General features: G+C 41.8%; 1 protein-coding gene across 2 annotated transcripts in view; it reads right to left on the minus strand.

The window, feature by feature from the left end:
* Window positions 1-1,784, minus strand: part of srrm1 (serine/arginine repetitive matrix 1) — a 59,995-nt gene extending 58,211 nt beyond the window's left edge. Inside the window, exon 1 of one of the 2 annotated variants that reach the window (XM_043717658.1) lies at window positions 1,691-1,784. In XM_043717658.1, coding sequence (XP_043573593.1) covers window positions 1,691-1,711 — 21 coding nt within the window. In that variant the 5' untranslated portion in view covers window positions 1,712-1,784. Of the gene's footprint in view, window positions 1-1,018; window positions 1,037-1,690 lie in introns of those variants that run through there. The other variant, XM_043717660.1, reaches the window with a different exon arrangement.
* Window positions 1,785-18,318: the final 16,534 nt, after the last annotated feature.

Here is an 18,318-nt window from a genome sequence, read left to right on the forward strand (position 1 = left end):
GTCCCAACCCTCAGACTCAGCACCGCCTTCTTGACCTGCAATCTTCTTCCCGACCTCTCCGCCCCCACCCCTTCTCCGGCCTATCACCCTCACCTTAACCTCCTTCCACCTATCGTATTCCCAACGCCCCTCCTCCCAACCTTTTATCTTAGCCTGCTTGGCATACCCTCCTCATTCCTGAAGGGCTTAATGCCCGAAACGTCGATTCTCCTGTTCCTTTGATGCTGCCTGACCTGCTGTGCTTTTCCAGCAACACATTAAGCTCTGATCTCCAGCATCTGCAGTCCTCACTTTCTCCTATCATAGATCTAGCCTTTCATCAAATCTCCCCTTTCACTTGTAAAAAACCCATTACTTCTCACTTCCCCAGCTCTGAGGCAAGATCATAAATCTGAAATGATTTATTCCTAATACTACTGTGAAATTGGAGTTCTTTCAGCATTGTTTTTTTTCATTTTTTAGCAAAAGATTATGCTGAAGCAAATTAATAATGAGCTAAACTCTAGATTTTCTGGAATAGTCAAAAAAACCAGCTTTAATATGCGACACACTAAAAATCAAAAATTTTAGTTAACCAAAATATCAGAAAGCATAGTAAAAAGGAACAGACTGAAGGGGTGTACAGGGTTTGGCATATCAAGTGGAAGTATCAAGAAAAAAACTGCAGTTTGCTGTTTTCATTACATATAATTTGTATTTAACACTTAAGTGGCTAACATGTATGTCACATTTGGATTTTCTAATCATGCAATGCTTAAGTCAGAACAAAGGGAAACTTAGCACAGTACTGAGACGACTTGGAGACGTTTTACAACAGGAGCTACTTTGAACTTAAAACAAATCTAGAATCCAGTACAAATTGTAACTTTGTAACTTACTCCCCCGATAATCTGTTCTACAATAAAGCAATTTTATCTCCAATTCCAAATAAAATTTAAAATGTTACTTTGGATTAAATCTGCTTTGAAATTAATCGAGTCATGAATTCGCTTGAATATTTATAATTTCTGAAACGAACGAGCATTTTAATTGTTTAAGAGTTACTGTGTTTCCCCTCGCGTGCAAGATAGCTTGGGTCCATTTTCCAGTCTTGAACCACACCGCGCTCTACTTGCAACCATGCTGCTGGTAAACCAGGCCCTAGTGGAGAGATTTAATTGCGCGTCAGAAACAAAAATAATGTTGGAAACATTCGGTGCAAAACCCAGAAAAACATAAAATTCAGCCGGGCGGAACTGGATTAAGATTCGAACTACGCCGTTATGATATTTGTTCAGAGTCGGAGAGTCACTTTGCTAGGCTTCGGCTCCACTGCCTGCCGCATTGGAACCAATCCCTTAAAGGAAAATAAAATTGTCCAGAACTAGAATAAGAGATACGGCTCCCTAGCTACGCTCAAGGTGCGATAAATTAAGTTAGATGAACAGATGAGCTGGGGAAACAAAAACAAATCTTACAGCACGGTTCCCCCCAAACGCCTGCCTGCCACCCGCCGCCATTTTCATTCCCGCTCGGTTGCTAAGGCCGAATCCGCAGTTGTGTATATTCGGGGAAAAGACCCGAGTTTTATGCGTTTAAAACACCGGAGCAGACCCGCCGGTCCTGAAAAGTATTCCGACCGCTATTACAATCGATGAACTTTCTAGTCGCACTCAACAAACAAGCTCCATTCGGCTGCTGCTTTACTTACGCGGAAAAACCCCGCGTCCATCTTGTCTGTCTGTGGCGGGGGCTGCTGGATCACCCACTTCCGGTTTACCCGATCGTTCTTCAAGGAGCTTCCGGTGCACGGAAACAGCCGAAGCGGCGCAGCCCGCTTAATGGAACAGCCGAGGCTGCGTAACGGAAACAGTCGAGTACTCGCAACGCAGGTGACGGAAATAGCCGAGCGGTTGAGACGCTGACTTGCTCCTCGCTCTGAGCACTCATTCTCAAATACTGCAGCAACTTAACACCAACAATGTGAATTCAATCATGTGCTGTCTGCCTGGCGTAAATCTCATACAATTTGCTTTTAAAAATATGACCTGTTCCAATCTTGAGACATGCAATTCCACTTCTTTAAGCGGTATTGATAACAATTTCACTCTGAACCAAATGCATATTTTTAAAAACGTGCAATGATACTTTTTTCAAGGAACTGAAAATGTTTTACACTTGTCTACGTTTGAAGCAAACGTCAGATGTGTCTATGCAGTCACCAGGATACCCCAGTCCACAACTAATTGACCAACTAATTCCAGTTTATGGACTACCTATGGGAAAGATGTTGTGAAACTTGAAAGGGTTCAGAAAAGATTTACAAGGATGTTGCCAGGGTTGGAGGATTTGAGCTAAAGGGAGAGGTTGAATAGGCTGGGGCTGTTTTCCCTGGAGCATCTGAGGCTGAGGGGTGACCTTATTGAGATGTATAAAATCATGAGGGGTGTGGGTAGGGTAAATAGACAAGGTCTTTTTCCCTGAGTTGGGGGAGTCCAGAACTAGAGGGCATAGGTTTAGGGTGAGAGGAGAAAGATATAAAAGGGGCAACTTTTTCACGCAGAGTCGTGAATGTGTGGAATGAGCTGCCAGAGGAAGTGGTGGAGGCTGATACAATTGCAGCATTTAAAAGGTATCAGACTGGGTACATGAATAGGAAGGGTTTAGAGGGATATGGGCCAAGTGCTGGCAAATGGGACGAGATTAGGTTAGGATATCTGGTCGGCATGGACGAGTTGGACCATATAGTCTGTTTCCATGCTGTACATCTCTTTGACTCTATGACTCTACCTGTCCCCAGTCCCCACACGCCTATTTCTTTACTGCTCCACCCAATCCCATTCAAGTCTTGCCTTTAGTGTGATTTTGGTGAGGCAAATGACCCAATATTCAAATTTTTCCAAAACGGGTGACCAGTCTGACGAGACACAGTAGCTGCCATCAGCTTGTCACATTAAGATGAATGACGCCTGAAGCTTAATTTTAAGGTGGACTTGAGCCTCATGATACAGGCCACATGTTGCTAGTGCATTGAATTAGTATGTTTGTGAAAATACATTTGTAATTATGGTGTACAGGCTGGCTTGACAATGTCATGTGATCTCTACCTCCACTGGAAGTGTCTGTATCTGCAGTCTGTGACAGTCATTAGAATCAACATCATTTGTTGAATCTTACACTGTGGGTGGCATGGTGGCTCAGTTGTTAGCACTGCAGCCTCACAGTGCCAGGGTCCCAGGTTCAATTCCCACCTTGGGTGCCTGTCTGTGTAGAGTTTGTATGTTCTCCTCGTGTCTGCATGGGTTTCCTCCAGGTGCTCCAGTTTCCTCCCACAGTCCAAAGATGTGTAGGTCAGGTGAATTGGCAATGCTAAATTGCCCACAGTGTTAGGTGCATTAGTCAGCAGGAAATGGCTCTGGGTTAGGTTACTCTTCAAAGGGTTGGTGTGGACTAGTTGGGCTGAAGAGCCTGTTTCCACACTGTAGGGAATCTAATCTAATTTGTTTGGCTAAATATGTTTTATGTGTTTTTTAGAGCCTTTTTCATCACAAAGGTAGTGGGTTTTCTTGCTGCATCTTACCAACTCATTGACCACCATCATCCCCTCCATTCTCCCAACACCACCCCAACCCTCTTCCTCCAATGGTAATGCTTGTGAGCAATTCCACTCCAATCATAATACATGCTGTTCCACGCCACTGTTGGGATGTCCTGAAATTAGTCGACATCCCTTATGCTTGTTCCATCTTTAATAGCCAACCCAGACAGGCATTGCAAGTCCAGAGCTGGCATGTGCAGTTCCTGATATTCATCCCAGTTAAGGTAGACAAATGGAAATCACTGTCCCACTTTGCAAGCAAAGACTTGGAGATTACACTGGAAGGTGTGATGAAAACGTGGGACTTCCACTTCTCCAGGACAAGCAAAGGAGGCCATAGTCCCACCCCATGCTAACGTGATCCCAGACCAGACTGGTCCAATGTTGCCATCCAGTTAAAACAGTATTGGCTGTCTGGAGGAATGCACAGCACTGTAAGAAGGTGGTCAATACCCTTTCAGTCTACCAGAGTCAGTGCAATCATTTTCTCTCCGATACCTCACACTCACCCAGTCTTGGCTACTGTACCCAGCTCCCACAAAGGCTCTCACTATTGCCTGCAACATCTTCCCTCACTCGCTGTCATCCACACTAAACTTCTATAAGCCTGCATGCCCTCTGTCCTGCCTACTCACTCAACCAGAACATCTCCCCATAAGCCTGCCTTAGTATTTGCCTCTCCCTTATTTCAGGAGGCAAAAGCCCACTATAGGAAAGAAAGTCTGTTAGACTGCCCAACCATCAGCTGCTCATCGCCGATTATGAGAGGGAGGCTCTTGACTTTGACTGCTCCAGGTGGCTAACTGTGCCATATCCCTAGGCTGGTGTTGAAGATTGTCCTTGACCTACCGTGGCATGATAGCTCAGTGGTAAGTACTGCAGCTTCACAGCGCCAGGGACCTGGGTTCGATTCTAGCCTTGGGCAATTTCTGTGTGGAGTTTGCATATTCTCCCTGTGTCTGCATGAATTTCCTCCAGGTGCTCCAGTTTTCTCCTATGGTCGAAAGATGTGCAGGTCAGGTGAATTGGCCATGCTAAATTGTCCATAGTGTTAGGTGTATTAGTCAGAGGGAAATGGGTCTGGGTGGGTTACTCTTCAGAGGATCGGTGTGGACTTGTTGGGCCGGAGGGCCTGTTTCCACACTCTAGGGAATCTAATCTAATCTACTGTTTGGTAGCCTCTGACTGAAGACTGTCATTCTTCATTTGACTGATAGCTACCGACAACCGTGACAAACTTCCTGCCTTTTTGGCTACTCTAAATAGCAATGTAAGATTGAAATAACATGAACCTGGTATCTCTGACTCGGGGCAAAACACAAAAAGTCAAGCCAACACAGGGCAGGAATGCTGTGAGCATCCAGGTCAGCTCAGATTGAGTGAGCACTATGAGAGAGAACAATGAGTCCAGAGGCACAGCCTGGCCCAGGAACTGTGTTCCTGAGCTCACAGTTTCCTTGCAGCAGTATTGCAATGATAAACTTTGAGGGCAGACTAGCAAGGAATTTAAAAACTGACTATAAGAGGTTCTTCAAATATGTTAAAAGAAGAGGAGTCAAAGTGGACATAGGCTCTGTAGAAAATGAATCCGGTGAGATCATTTTTGGGGAACAAGGAAATGGTGGAGGAGTTAAACAAATATTTTAAGTCTTTACAGTGGAAGATATTTTGACTATTCCATTAATACTAAAGAATACAGGGGAGAAGTTAAGTACCATCATCATCACTAAATAAGTAGTATTAGACAAACAATGGGGCTAAAGGCAGATTAGTTCCCTAACCCTGATGACTTGCAATCCTAGAATCCTAAAAGAGAAAGCTACAGAGATAGTGAATGCATTGATTGCAATTTTCTAAAAATCCTTGGATTCTGGAGAAGTACCAGAGGATTAGAAAACTGTGAATGTAACACTCCTATTCAAAAAAGAAGGAAGACAAAATGTAGGTAACCATAGGCCAACTGGCCAAACATTTATTGTTGGAAAAGTATTGGTATCAATTATTAAGAAAGTTATAGCAGAACATTTGGAAAATCACAGCTTAATCTACCAGAGTCAGTATGGCTTCATGAAAGGGAATCATGTCTGACTAAATTCTTAGAGTTTTCCAAGGAAGTCTGAACCAGTGTGGATAGAGAGGAACCAGTAGGTGTGTTGTATTTGGACTTCCAGAAGGCATTTGACAAGGTACATCACAAAAGGTTAAGTCATAAGACCCATGGAATCAGAGGTAGCATATTGGAGTGGGCAGGAACCAGTGAGTGGGAGCTGAAAATGTGTTGCTGGAAAAGCGCAGCAGGTCAGGCAGCATCCAGGGAACAGGAGAATCGACGTTTCGGGCATAAGCCCTTCTTCAGGAAGGGCTTATGCCCGAAACGTCAATTCTCCTGTTCCCTGGATGCTGCCTGACCTGCTGCGCTTTTCCAGCAACACATTTTCAGCTCTGATCTCCAGCATCTGCAGACCTCACTTTCTCCACCAGTGAGTGGGAGTAAGGGGTTCTTAATCAAGTTGACGACTCATGACTAGTGGGTCCTACAACGATCAGTACGGGAACTGCAACAGTTTACAATAAGTATTAATGACTTGGAGGAAATAAGTGAATGTACTGTAGCCAAACTTGCAGACAACACAAAAATAGGTGGAAAGGCAGATTGTGAGAAAGATACAAACAGTTTACAGACAGATATTGATAAGTGAAGAAAGTGGACAAAAAGTTGGCAAATGGAGTATGATGTGGTAAAATGCAAAGTTGTCAATTTTGGAAGGAAGAACAAAAGAATAGAATATATTTAAATGGAGATTTACTTCAGAAAGTTGCAACATAAAGGGATTTGGGTGGTACTTACACATGAAACGAAAAGCTAGCACACAATGCAGCAGGTAATCAGGAATACCAATGAAATGTTATCCCTCATTCAAGGTGGCTAGAGTATAAGTGTAGGAAAGTCTTACTGAAGCTGTAAAAGCTTTTGGTGAAGTCGCATCTGGAGTACTATGAGTAGTTTCAGTCCCTTTATTTAAAAAAAACTCATTTCATTGACGGCAGTTGAGAGAAAGCTCATAGAATGAACCTGGTATGGAGGAATTGCTTTCTAAGCAAAGATTAAACAGGTTGGGACTCTACTCACCAACGTTTGGAAGAATAAAAAGTGAAACATTTAGAATTCTTAAGGAGCGTGACAGAGTAAATACTGAAAGGATGTTTCCCCTGATTGGAGAGACTAGGGCCAGATAGCATAGTCTTAGAATAAAGGGACACCAAAATAAGACTGAGATTAGGAGGGGCTGAAAATGTGTTGCTGGAAAAGCGCAACCGGTCAGGCAGCATCCAAGGAACAGGAGAATCGACGTTTCGGGCATAAGCCCTTCTTCAGGAGGGATTTCTTCTCTCAGAGGGTTGTGAATCTTTGGAATTCCTTGACAGAGAGCTGTGTGGCAGAGTTCATGTGTATATTTAAGACTGAGATAGATAGATTCTTGATCAGTAAGGGAATCAAGGGTCATGCAAAAAGGGCAGAATGTGAGGAATATTGAATTAGCATGATCCGATTGCATGGCAGACCAGGCTCAATAGGTCAAATGGCCTACTGCTATTCTTATTTCCTGTGGTCTTATGGTCGTTGAGTCATAGAATCATAGAGATGTACAGCACGGAAACAGACCCTTCGGTCCTACCTATCCATGCCAACCAGCTATCCCAACCCAATCTAGTCCCACCTGCCAGCACCTGGCCCATATCCCTCCAAACCCTTCCTATTCATATACCCATCCAAATGCCTCTTAAATGTTGCAATTGTACCAGCTTCCACCACGTTCTCTGGCAGCTCATTCCATACACGTACCACTCTCTGCCTGAAACAGTTGCCCCTTCGGTCTCTTTTATATCTTTCCCCTCTCACCCTGAACCTATGCCCTCTAGTTCTGGACTCCCCGATCCCAGGGAAAAGACTTTGTCTATTTATCCTATCCATGCCCCTCATAATTTTGTAAACCTTTATAAGGTCACCCCTCAGCCTCTGACACTCTGGGGAAAACAGCCCCAGCCTGTTCAACCTCTCCCTAAAGCTCAAATCCTCCAACCCCAGCAACATCCTTGTAAATCTTTTCTGAACACTGTTTAAAATTTTTAAAATTATTTTTTATTTCACTCCATGTGATGTGGGTGTTGCTGGCTGGCCAGCTTTATTGCCCACCCCTAGTTGTCCTTGAGAAGGTGGCGATGAGCTGCCTTCTTGAACCACTGCAGTCCACATGCTGCAGCTTGACCCACAATACTGTTAGGGAGGACACTCCAGGACTTTGACCCCATGACACTAAATAAACAGCAATATATTTCCAAGTCAAGTTGGACAATGGTTTTTTTGGGGGGGAGTAGGGAGGTGGTGTTCCCATTTATCTGCTGCTCTTGCTCTTCTAGATCAAAATGGTCATGGGTTTGGAAGGTGTTGGCTAAGGATCATTGGTGAATTTCTACAGTGCATCTTGAGAATGATACACACTGCTGTCACCGAACTTGGGTGGTGGAGGGTGTGGATGCTTGTCAATGTGGTGTCAATCAAACGGGTTGCTTTGGCCTTGATGGTGTCAAGCTTCTTGAGTTTTGTTGGAGCTGCAATAATCCAGGAAAGTGGGGAGTATTCCTTCACACTCTTAACTTGTGCCTTGTAGATGGTGGACAGACTTTGGGGAGTCAGAAAGTGAGTTACTCACCATGTATTCCTAACCTTTGACCTGCACTTGTAACCACTGTGTTTATGTGGCGAGTCCAGTTGAGTTTCTGGTTAATGGTAACCTCCAGAGTGTTGATAGTGGAGGATCCAGTGATGGTAACACCATTGGATGTCAAGGGGCAGTCACATCACATCCCAGCCTGACCATGGATGTTGTAGACACTTTCACTCTCACAGGTGCATGTCTTATTATCTTGTCACCATTGATTACTATATTTGGATTTATACCAACTGAAATGAACAACTAATATTAAAATTGTTGAAAACCTGAAAGCCTTCTTTAGCTGTTATAGTGTTCCAGATATTGTGATGGGTGAAATAGCCCTCAGTTTCCAAGTGGAGAATTCAGGCACTTCATAAAGGATTGGGAAATTTAACACCATACATCATCATGGCACAGTGGCTCAGTGGTTAGCACTGTAGCCTCACAGCACCAGGATCCCAGGTTCGATTCCAGCTTCGAGTGACTGTCTGTGTGGAGTTTGCACATTCTCCCCATGTCTGCGTGGGTTTCCTTTGGGTTCTCCGGTTTCCTCCCACGGTCCAAAGATGTGCAGATCAGGTGAATTGGCCATGATAAATTGCCCATAGTATTAGGTGCATTAGTCAGTGGGAAATAGGTCTGGGTGGGTTGCTCTTCAGAAGGTCGGTGTGGACCTCTTGGGCCGAAGGGTCTGTTTCCACACTGTAGGGAATCTAATCTAATATTCCATCACTACACCATTCCCAATCAAGTCAACAGGCCAAGTACAATGAAAATTGTGAAAAGAATACTAAAGAAATTGAGAAATCCAGCATAAATTGGTATGGAAAGTAGTCCAGTCCAAAGACGAATGTCACACTGCACCCAAATTCCTCTTCCAGTTGTGAAAATCTATTGAAACCAGAAATGGAAACAGGCATGAGTGACAAAATTACAGTGATATGGCAGAATGTCAAATTTCATCTTGATGAACTGCTGAGTCTTTACAAGAGCTGAGCAATGCAGAGCCAGTCTTTGCAATGTGGGACCTTTGTTAGAACAGATCAATTAATTCTTAATCGGTGTACATGAACAACCAGTTCAACCTACATCCAAAACCTCAACCTGAGCTACAAATCTTCTCAAAACTCACTACAACCACATCTATCAACTTAAGTCACAGACATCTACTTTCAACTAGGGAAGCTGTGCTCTGCAGGCCGTGGAACAGGAAGACATAACCTCAACACCTGCACATGATACAGAACAACCATCAGTCCAAGTGGTCCACTGTTCCCTAGTGACAGAAATGGATCAGCAACAAAAGTTACCACAGCATCAACACGCACCATGGGAGGAACACTTCCTGAAGAAGAAACATTCCTCTAGGAATGAGCAGATACATGATAAACAGCCAATAACAATGTGAATGTGTTCTATTTGGAATCGTGAATGATCTAAAGACTATCGATGCAATGCATGTGCAAAAACTGATGAAAATGTAACTGATGAGAGTTAACACACTGTTTTGTAATTGAATGATAATTTCTTTAGAGATCATGAATATTGAGTAACTTGCAAACTTGTTACTGCATATTATAATACATACTATTTTATGAAAATGAAGATGTTTGCAGAAATGCAATTGGACCCTTAGTTCACTTGCCATTGTCATGTGATTTCTTCTGCTGTAAGTGCTTTTAAGTAGCCATCAAGCATTCATCACTTAAAACAGAGTCTGTGCATCACCTTATATCTATTCTTGGCTGTTTGGAATCTTATTTGCTTTAGACCCTCCACAGCCTCTGACTAAGACGAGTATTGGCTCTATGTCCTTTTTGTTATACTTCAGATTAACAGACAAAGAACAAGTCCCTTTACGCTCAGTGAAAGCTGCAGAGGAAGTTATAAAGCAGCCCAATAAGCGGCATAATCCATCGCATATCCTTTTGCCAACTACACCAACCAACAGTGAATCTCTGTGCCATTTACATTTACCTTCAAATAAGACCATAGTGTCAGCTAATTATGATGTCTTAAAAGCCGTAATACAGCTGTCAAGTTAAATGAAGTTATAGGCAGTCCCATCTTGTCGGATATGAGAATGTTTTATTTGATAGAAGGGGAAACATGCTGCATTAGTCTTTTGAAAGTTCCAAGCAATGTTTGACAATTTTGACCTTGGTTTAATTTGAAACAAGCATCAATGTTCTTCGAATAAACCATCTCATTCAAAATACATTCTGAGACAGATATAAACATAACATGCAGTACTTGTTTATAGCTGAAAAATGTGTTGCTGAAAAGCGCAACAAGTCAGGCAGCATCCAAGGAGCAGGAGAATCGACATTTCGGGCATAAGCCCTTCTTCAGGCTTATGCCCGAAACGCAATTTCCTGCTCCTTGGATGCTGTCTGACCTGCTGCGCTTTTCCAGCAACACATTTTTCAGCTCTGATCTCCAGCATCTGCAGTCTTCACTTTCTCCTAGTACTTGTTTATATCTCTGATATCTCAATTCTGTGTAACAAAATTAGCTGGATTCAATCTAAAGCCCTGCAAACAATTATGAATCCCAACTTGTGGAAGATACTAGGAGTAGAAATAGCCTTTCAATGCAATCATAGCAATTCCCCACATCATCTCCATTATTATTTTTGAAGAATCAGTCCAGTAATTAATCTGTAAAACAGTTAAAAACTAATAATATGAATATTTATTCTCTGCCAATGTGCTCATTAAACTCCCCATTCCAATACCAAACTGAAGACTTCAGCCTATTTAAAAGTATGGCTTTGCAATTGCCCAGCTTCAAGCCTTGTCAACCCCTCATGTAAAAACTAAAACTTGGATTTGACTTTATTTTTGATTGTGATCTGAATTGGGAAAATAGCTGTCTTACAACAAAGGATGGAGGAAGTAAGTGACTGAAACTCATTTTAAGTTGTTTTTACACTGCTGCTTTTGAGGCACTGAGGCAACAATGTAAATACTTTGGATGGCACAACACCGGGACTTTCCTACGATGTGTGATTCAGCCAGCACAGTTAGCTGATTGGCTTCTGGAACTGTGACCAGCTGTGCTCACCAAATGTCATTAGCTTGAAGACAACTCTCTGATTAGTTCCTGTGTAGCTAAACAGCATGTGGACATGCACAATACAGTGAAAATCTCTCAGACCTCTGAAAGGTAGAAAGTGCGCCTCTCTCAAGTAATATAACTGAAGCTAAAGAAAGTTCTGAGGAAGGGTCACCAGACTAGAATGGTTAACTCTGATTTCTCTTTTCCAGCACCTTCTGTTTTTGTTTCTAAAGGAAGCCAGTTGTTTTCTTCCACCAGTTGCTGTAATCTGTTGTTTTAATTAATAAATCAGAGACTTTATAATTTGTGAATTAGTTGCACTGTGTCTGCTGCAAGGATTAGAAACACCTGAAGGAAAAGCTCAGAGAACTAAAAGACTAGGAAAATGAAAGGAACCCCTCCATTGAATCCCAAGATCTGCTGCCATTGAGCTATTTCCTCAGTATTTATTTTCTCCCCTCTCCTCCAAACATAATACGATGTTTCTTTTGTACATATGTGTGTGTAGGTGGGTCTTAGAAGAGGGTTAAAGTTTTAACACATAGAGTAATATGTCAACAGTTCATAGTTGTTTATCTGTGGTTAATAACTATTTATTTGTAATAAATAGTAGGTCTTGTTAAGCACAGAAACCTGGTTTATGTTTTTTGTTAACCTGAGTCTATGAGACAGGTAAATTGGGGATTTTGTGTAAATTGATAAAATGTTTAACATATGGCCAGGAATAACATGACTTGATTTTTAGTACACTACCCCAGTAAGATGTGATGCTAGTCATTCAGGAAGTTCAAATACAGCATTCATGGACCTGTGAAATTTGCTCTGTCCAATATAACAACTTAACTCCTGGGCATACAGAAATGTTATTGCCAGACTAGGCTTGAGCAAAGGCTCAAAATACGACTGATCAATCAAAAGCCTGTGCCCAGTGGTGTGCCACAAAGATTGGTGCTGGATCCATTGCTTTTCGTCATTTACATAAATGATTTAGATGTGAACATAGGAGGTCTGGTTAGGAAATTTAAAGATTACACCAAAATTGGAGATGTAGTGGCCAGCGAAGAAGGTTACTTCAGAGTACAAGAGGATCTTGATCAGATGGGCCGATGGGTCGAGGAGTGGCAGATTAAGTTTAATATAAATAAATATGAGGTGCTGCATTTTAGAAAGGCAAATCAGTACAGGACTTATATATTTAATGGTAAGGTCTTGGGGAGTATTGGTGAACAAAGAGATCTTGGAGTGCAGGTTCATAATTCTTTGAAAGTGGTATCACAGGTTGATAAGATAGTGAAGAAGGCAATTGATATGTTTTCCTTTATTGGTCAAAGCACTGAGTATAGGAATTGGGAGGTCATGTTACAGCTATACAGGACATTGGTTAGGCTACTTTTGGAATATTATGTGCAATTCTGGTTTCCCTCCTATACAAAGGATGTTGGGAAACTTGAAAAGGTTCAGAAAAGATTTACACGGACTTTGCCAGGATTAGAGGGATTGAGCTATTAGCTGAACGGGCTGGCCTGTTTTCCCTGGAGTAGCACAGGCTGAGGGGTGACCTTATAGAGGTTTATAAAATCATGAGAGGCATAGATAGGACAAATAGATAAGGTCTTTTTCCTGGGGTGGGGGAGTTCCAAAGGGTCTGTTTCCATGCTGTACATCTCTAGACTTAAAACACCAGCAGTTGAATAACTATGTGGTATAATAAGACAGAACACCCTTCTTTCCCCTCAGTACTTTCATATTTATTTCACAGCAATACTAGCTCTCCTTTTTATGAGAATAAAAGTAAAAATCTTGACCTTAGTTTGTGTACAAGTCTGCCAAAAGCTGATGCCCAATTGACCCACCAGGGGGACCTACAGAACTGACATAGCATGCAATACTTAATTTTCAGACTAGTATACCAGCTGCTATACCTTTGAGTTACGTCAGGCATGTGCAATAAAATGGGAGGTTTCCCTGAGCAATTGGAGAGAAATGTGTAAAACAGAATGAGGGGACAGTCTCAGGTTGAGGGGTTGGTCATTTGTGACTGAGGTGAGAAGAAATTCCCTCAATCAGATGGTTGTGAATCTCTGCTCTTCTTATTGCAGCGAACTGTGGATGCTCACGTGTGGAGTATATTTTAGGTTGTCATCAGGATCTTTAGTACAGAGGGATTGGAAAAGGGCGGGGAAGTGGAGGTTAGCATGAATGGTAGAGCAGATGAGATCTACCCATACTCATCCTTATTTTATTCTTAATTTAGGTGCCAAACCAATACATTATTAACAAAATCACGAATGTTGACCATTTTGGAACTATAAAGTCATCAATTCTTAAAAGAAAATTTATATTTGTTAGCTCCTGTGTCTAATCTTTGAGGAGAAAGTGAGGACTGCAGATGCTGGAGATCAGAGCTGAAAATGTGCCTGACCTGCTGCGCTTTTCCAGCAACACATTTTCAGCTCCTGTGTCTAAGCCAACTCTTTGGAAGATATTCAATTTAGTAGCACATCCGAACCTTATCTCCAAAATCTTGCAGATTAGTATACCTCAAGCTCCATTGGTAACGCATAAAGGAACATTGTCCCCCATGTTCAATGCTTTTGTTTCAGGGCACAATGCCTGAATAAATTCCTCTTGCCTGCAGAGGATGGGAACCTGCATATGAATTTATGTAGCTTTGAACAAATACCAGTAAGTCACAGCTTGACCAAACAGTGTTGTCTTGCCTTTTATAATTTTCAACAAAAACGTAGGATTAATTATTGAAAACAAAAAATGTGTCAGCTCTGACAAAGAGTCATCTAGACTTGAAACGTTAGCTTGCTTTCTCTCCATGGATGCTGCCTGACCCATGTGATCTCCAGCAATTTTTGTTTTCAGTACAGATTCTAGCATTTGCACCACTTTTCTCCTTCTTAGGGGTAACTATTCCCTAGTACATGCTCTGTGGCATCATCTCAAAAAGAGTCCATGTACTAGGTGACACGGTGGCTCAGTGGTTAGCACTGCTGCCTCCCAGCACCTGGGTCCCAGGCTCGGTTCCAGCCTCGGGCAACTGTCTGTGTGGAGTTTGCGCATTCTCCCCGTGTCTGCGTGGATTTCCTCCGGGTGCTCCAGTTTCTCCCACAGTCCAAAGATGTGCAGGTCAGGTGAATTGGCCATGCTAAATTGCCCATAGTGTTAGGTGCATAAGTCAGAAGGAAATGGGACTGGGTAGGTTACTCTTCGGAGGGTCGGTGTCGACATGTTGGGCCGAAGAGCCTGTTTCCACACTGTAGGGAATCTAATCTAATCATACTAGCCAGATTCCATTTGTAATTAGTTGGCACCTTGTTCTCCTGCAGTTTAAATGATTATTCATTTTGTATTCTTGTATTCGTCTTGATGAATCTTAGTAAAAAAGTTGACCCTCACATCCTTATTAAATCTTTTTCCTCTCACCTTAAAAATGTGCCTCCTAATTTTGAACTCCTCCACCTTAGGAAAAAGACCTTGGCTATTTCATCTTATCTCTGCCCCTCATGATTTTAGAAACCTCTATAAAATCACCCATCAACCTCCTATACTCCAGTGAAAAAAGTCCCAGCCTATCCAGTCTATTTTTATAATTCAAATCCTCCATTGCCTGCAACAACCTAGTAAATCTTTTATAACCCACTTCAATTTAGTAATATCCTACCGATAACAGGGCAACTAGAATTGCACACAATACTCTCGAAGAGACCTCACCAACGTCCAGTACAGCCTCAATTTGACATATCAACTCCCATTCTCAAAGATCTGAGCAATAAAGGCAAACATGCTAAACGCCTTCTTAACCACCCTATCTACCTGTGATGCAAATTTCAAAGAATTATGTACCTGAATCTCTAGGTCTCTCTGTTCTACAACATTACCCAGTACCCTACCATGAATTGTATTCTGTTTGTTTTACCAAAATGCAATACCTCATATTTATCCAAATTAAACTCCATCTGCAACTCCATATCCAATTGGTGCAATTGAGAAGATCTATTTGTAATCTTAGATAACCTTCCTCACTGTCCACTATATCACCAATATTGATGTCAACTGCAACTTCCCCAGTACCCTACCATGAATTGTATTCTGTTTGTTTTACCAAAATGCAATACCTCGTATTTATCCAAATTAAACTCCATCTGCAATTGGTGCAATTGAGAAGATCTCTTTGTAATCTTAGATAACCTTCCTCACTGTCCACTATATCACCAATATTGATGTCAACTGCAACTTCCTAATCATGCCTTCTATATTCTCATCTAAATAATTTATTTATGGTAATATAGTTACAATTCAAAATAATATGTGGCAGGAAAGAGAACGTGCAAGTGGTGTTGTTCATATGTATTTGATACCATCGCCCTCTGGTACAATTGTGACCAACAGGCACACTAATCTCCATTTTGCTGAGGGAAATAGAATGCCCATGGAATGATGCAAAGCAAGCAGATTATCATGCTGTTCAGTATGTAGCCCCAATTTATCACCAGCACTGCCATTTTGGAGCTCAGTGCTCTACCTCTTCGCATCACAAAGCTGAACAAAGATTCAGCAGCAAGAATTCATCACAATTATTTGAAGAGATTAACAATTTTAAGGGTAGTTGCTCGTGAATTAATTTGCCACTGTTGTATCAGGGTTTTGAACTAACCCCAGGGGCCAGTACCACCCTCAAAGTCCTCCTCTACTTACACAGAGAGCCCTTGACACTGATCCAGCTCTCTCAGAGCCAGCTGTCAGAGTGAACATAACCTCTAACAGTCCTGTTTATATCTGTCAGCCAGGGCTCCCTGATCAGACCAGATTAACAGTCCCAATCAGGGAACTCATATTATATGAGGTCCACCTGGTTGACCGTATTATAATCACTGCAGGTTTGGTGCTTCTCTCTTTAAAGTTGTTAAAATCTGCAGGGAGTGGTGAGGCATGTGCTGAAGGATTTCATTCTGACTTTAGACATTTTGCATAAACCACTTGCTCCCAAAAATGGATGCAATAGGAGGCATTCACCTTTGGCTAAAGCAGGACAGGGTGAATGAACAGAGGTGATACAGAATTGGACAAATTGCTGGAAGGAGGAGGAAGAAGTGGCATGAGAGCATTACCAAAGTCTAGCTGACAATTTAACTGAGGCAGAAAAGAGAAATAATGCATGCATAAAACACAATGATTGGCATCACTGTTGCATATTTTCTATCCACTATAAATTCACTCCTTGGTTTTAGTTGTGCTGGTCCCTCCCTTAAGCAGTCCATGCCTTATGTTCAAGCCTGTACCCCAATGTTTCAGCATAATAAACCATAACTCAGAAGTGAAATAGCAGTTCCCTCTTTGTGACCTGAAGTCGTCCTAATAAACGCTTCTCTAATTTTTCACTAAAGCAACTGAAAACACATTGATGAGACAGGTCCAGATATAATCAGTAAGTCATTTTAATTTACAAACAAGTGAACATTCAGTGTGAATTTATAATCAAAACCTATTTCACTTAATTTCAAATACATCCTTATCATTAAAAGTTATAATAAACCATAGTGCACAACTCCACCTCAATAGACAAACTGAATCTTGTGCTGTTAAGTTCTGATTCTGTTTGGCTTTGAACCAAAGGAAACCAAGGTTTTCTTCAGTTACAAAAACAGAAATAGCTGGAAAAGTTCAGCAGGTCTGGCAGCACCTATGGAGAAAAATCAGAGTTAATATTTCAGGTCTGAGGAAGAGTCAGTCGACCCAAAACGTTAAGGGATCCACAGATGCTGCCAGACCTGCTGGTCTTTCCCTGCAATTTCTATTTTAGTTCTCGATTTCCAGCGTTCACAGTTCTTTCACTTCTTCTTCAGTTAGCTGCACTCCTTTTTGGATCAAAAATAATTGATTTGCTTGGATAGTTTTATTGCTTTATGACCACAAGAATTGGCATGGCTGTCTTACCGTAAGCCAGTTGCCTCACCCTAAGGATGAATTCTCTGCAGACTCAGTATGTTGGCCTCAAGTGAAGAGGTTGGTCCAATTCTATTAGCAACCATTTCATTCATCCATGCAAAGGGAGATCTGATGCACACAGGAGCCTAAATGTATGTTAATGTGCTATGTTTGATGACAAATTTATTGTGGATATTTTGCTAAGTAAAACCTGGTGGCAGAGTGGGAGGGGCTCTTCAAGTAAGTGCTCAAACCATTTTTATGGTGAGAGAAGGGGGAGTGGCTTTGCAGGATTTCAAGAAATATGTTCAGAGTTAACCCTATTACCATCACTGCAACACCCATCCCCATCCCAAGACTTGGCTTTCTCCAAATTGGGTCAGACTTCAATGACATTGTCTGATTCTAGAGCCACCGGCTGTATCAAGGTAGTACTTTAGGACATGCAGCTTGCTGAAAAATGTTGATTAGATCCACCTTTGACATAGATGGCCCACAATCACAATGTCCAGGCAGTCAGCCAACCTACTTCACCATCTGGAAATGACGTCAATCTTTTAATCTCAATTGAAATCATTCACATGGGATGGTTTTTGAATGGATTTTGTGTAATGACCTTTGAGAAGGCCAATGAGGCAACTGATTTGCACACATGGCACCCAAAAAGAGCAAATAAAGACGAGAGACCCAGTTCACTCATGTTGGTACAAAAAACAGAAATTGCTGGAGAAACTCAATAGGTCTGGCAATATCTGTGGAGAAACAGAATTAACATTGACTACAGTGACCCTTCTTCAGAACTGAACTTTAGGATTCTGAGTCCTGAAGAAGGGTCATTGGATTCAAAACATTAACTCTGTTTCTCTCTTCAAAGATGCTGCCAGAACTGCTGAGTTTCTCCAGCAATGTTTGCTTCCATTTCAAATTTTCAGCATCTGCAATTTTTGTTTTACGTCCCTCAGTTTGGTGTTGCTGTTTAACAATCATTGCTCAGCACATCAGAAGAATGCTCATTGTCTTCATTGGATC

This window comes from Chiloscyllium plagiosum, chromosome 27, assembly GCF_004010195.1.
Source record: "Chiloscyllium plagiosum isolate BGI_BamShark_2017 chromosome 27, ASM401019v2, whole genome shotgun sequence".
Lineage (NCBI taxonomy): Eukaryota > Metazoa > Chordata > Chondrichthyes > Orectolobiformes > Hemiscylliidae > Chiloscyllium > Chiloscyllium plagiosum.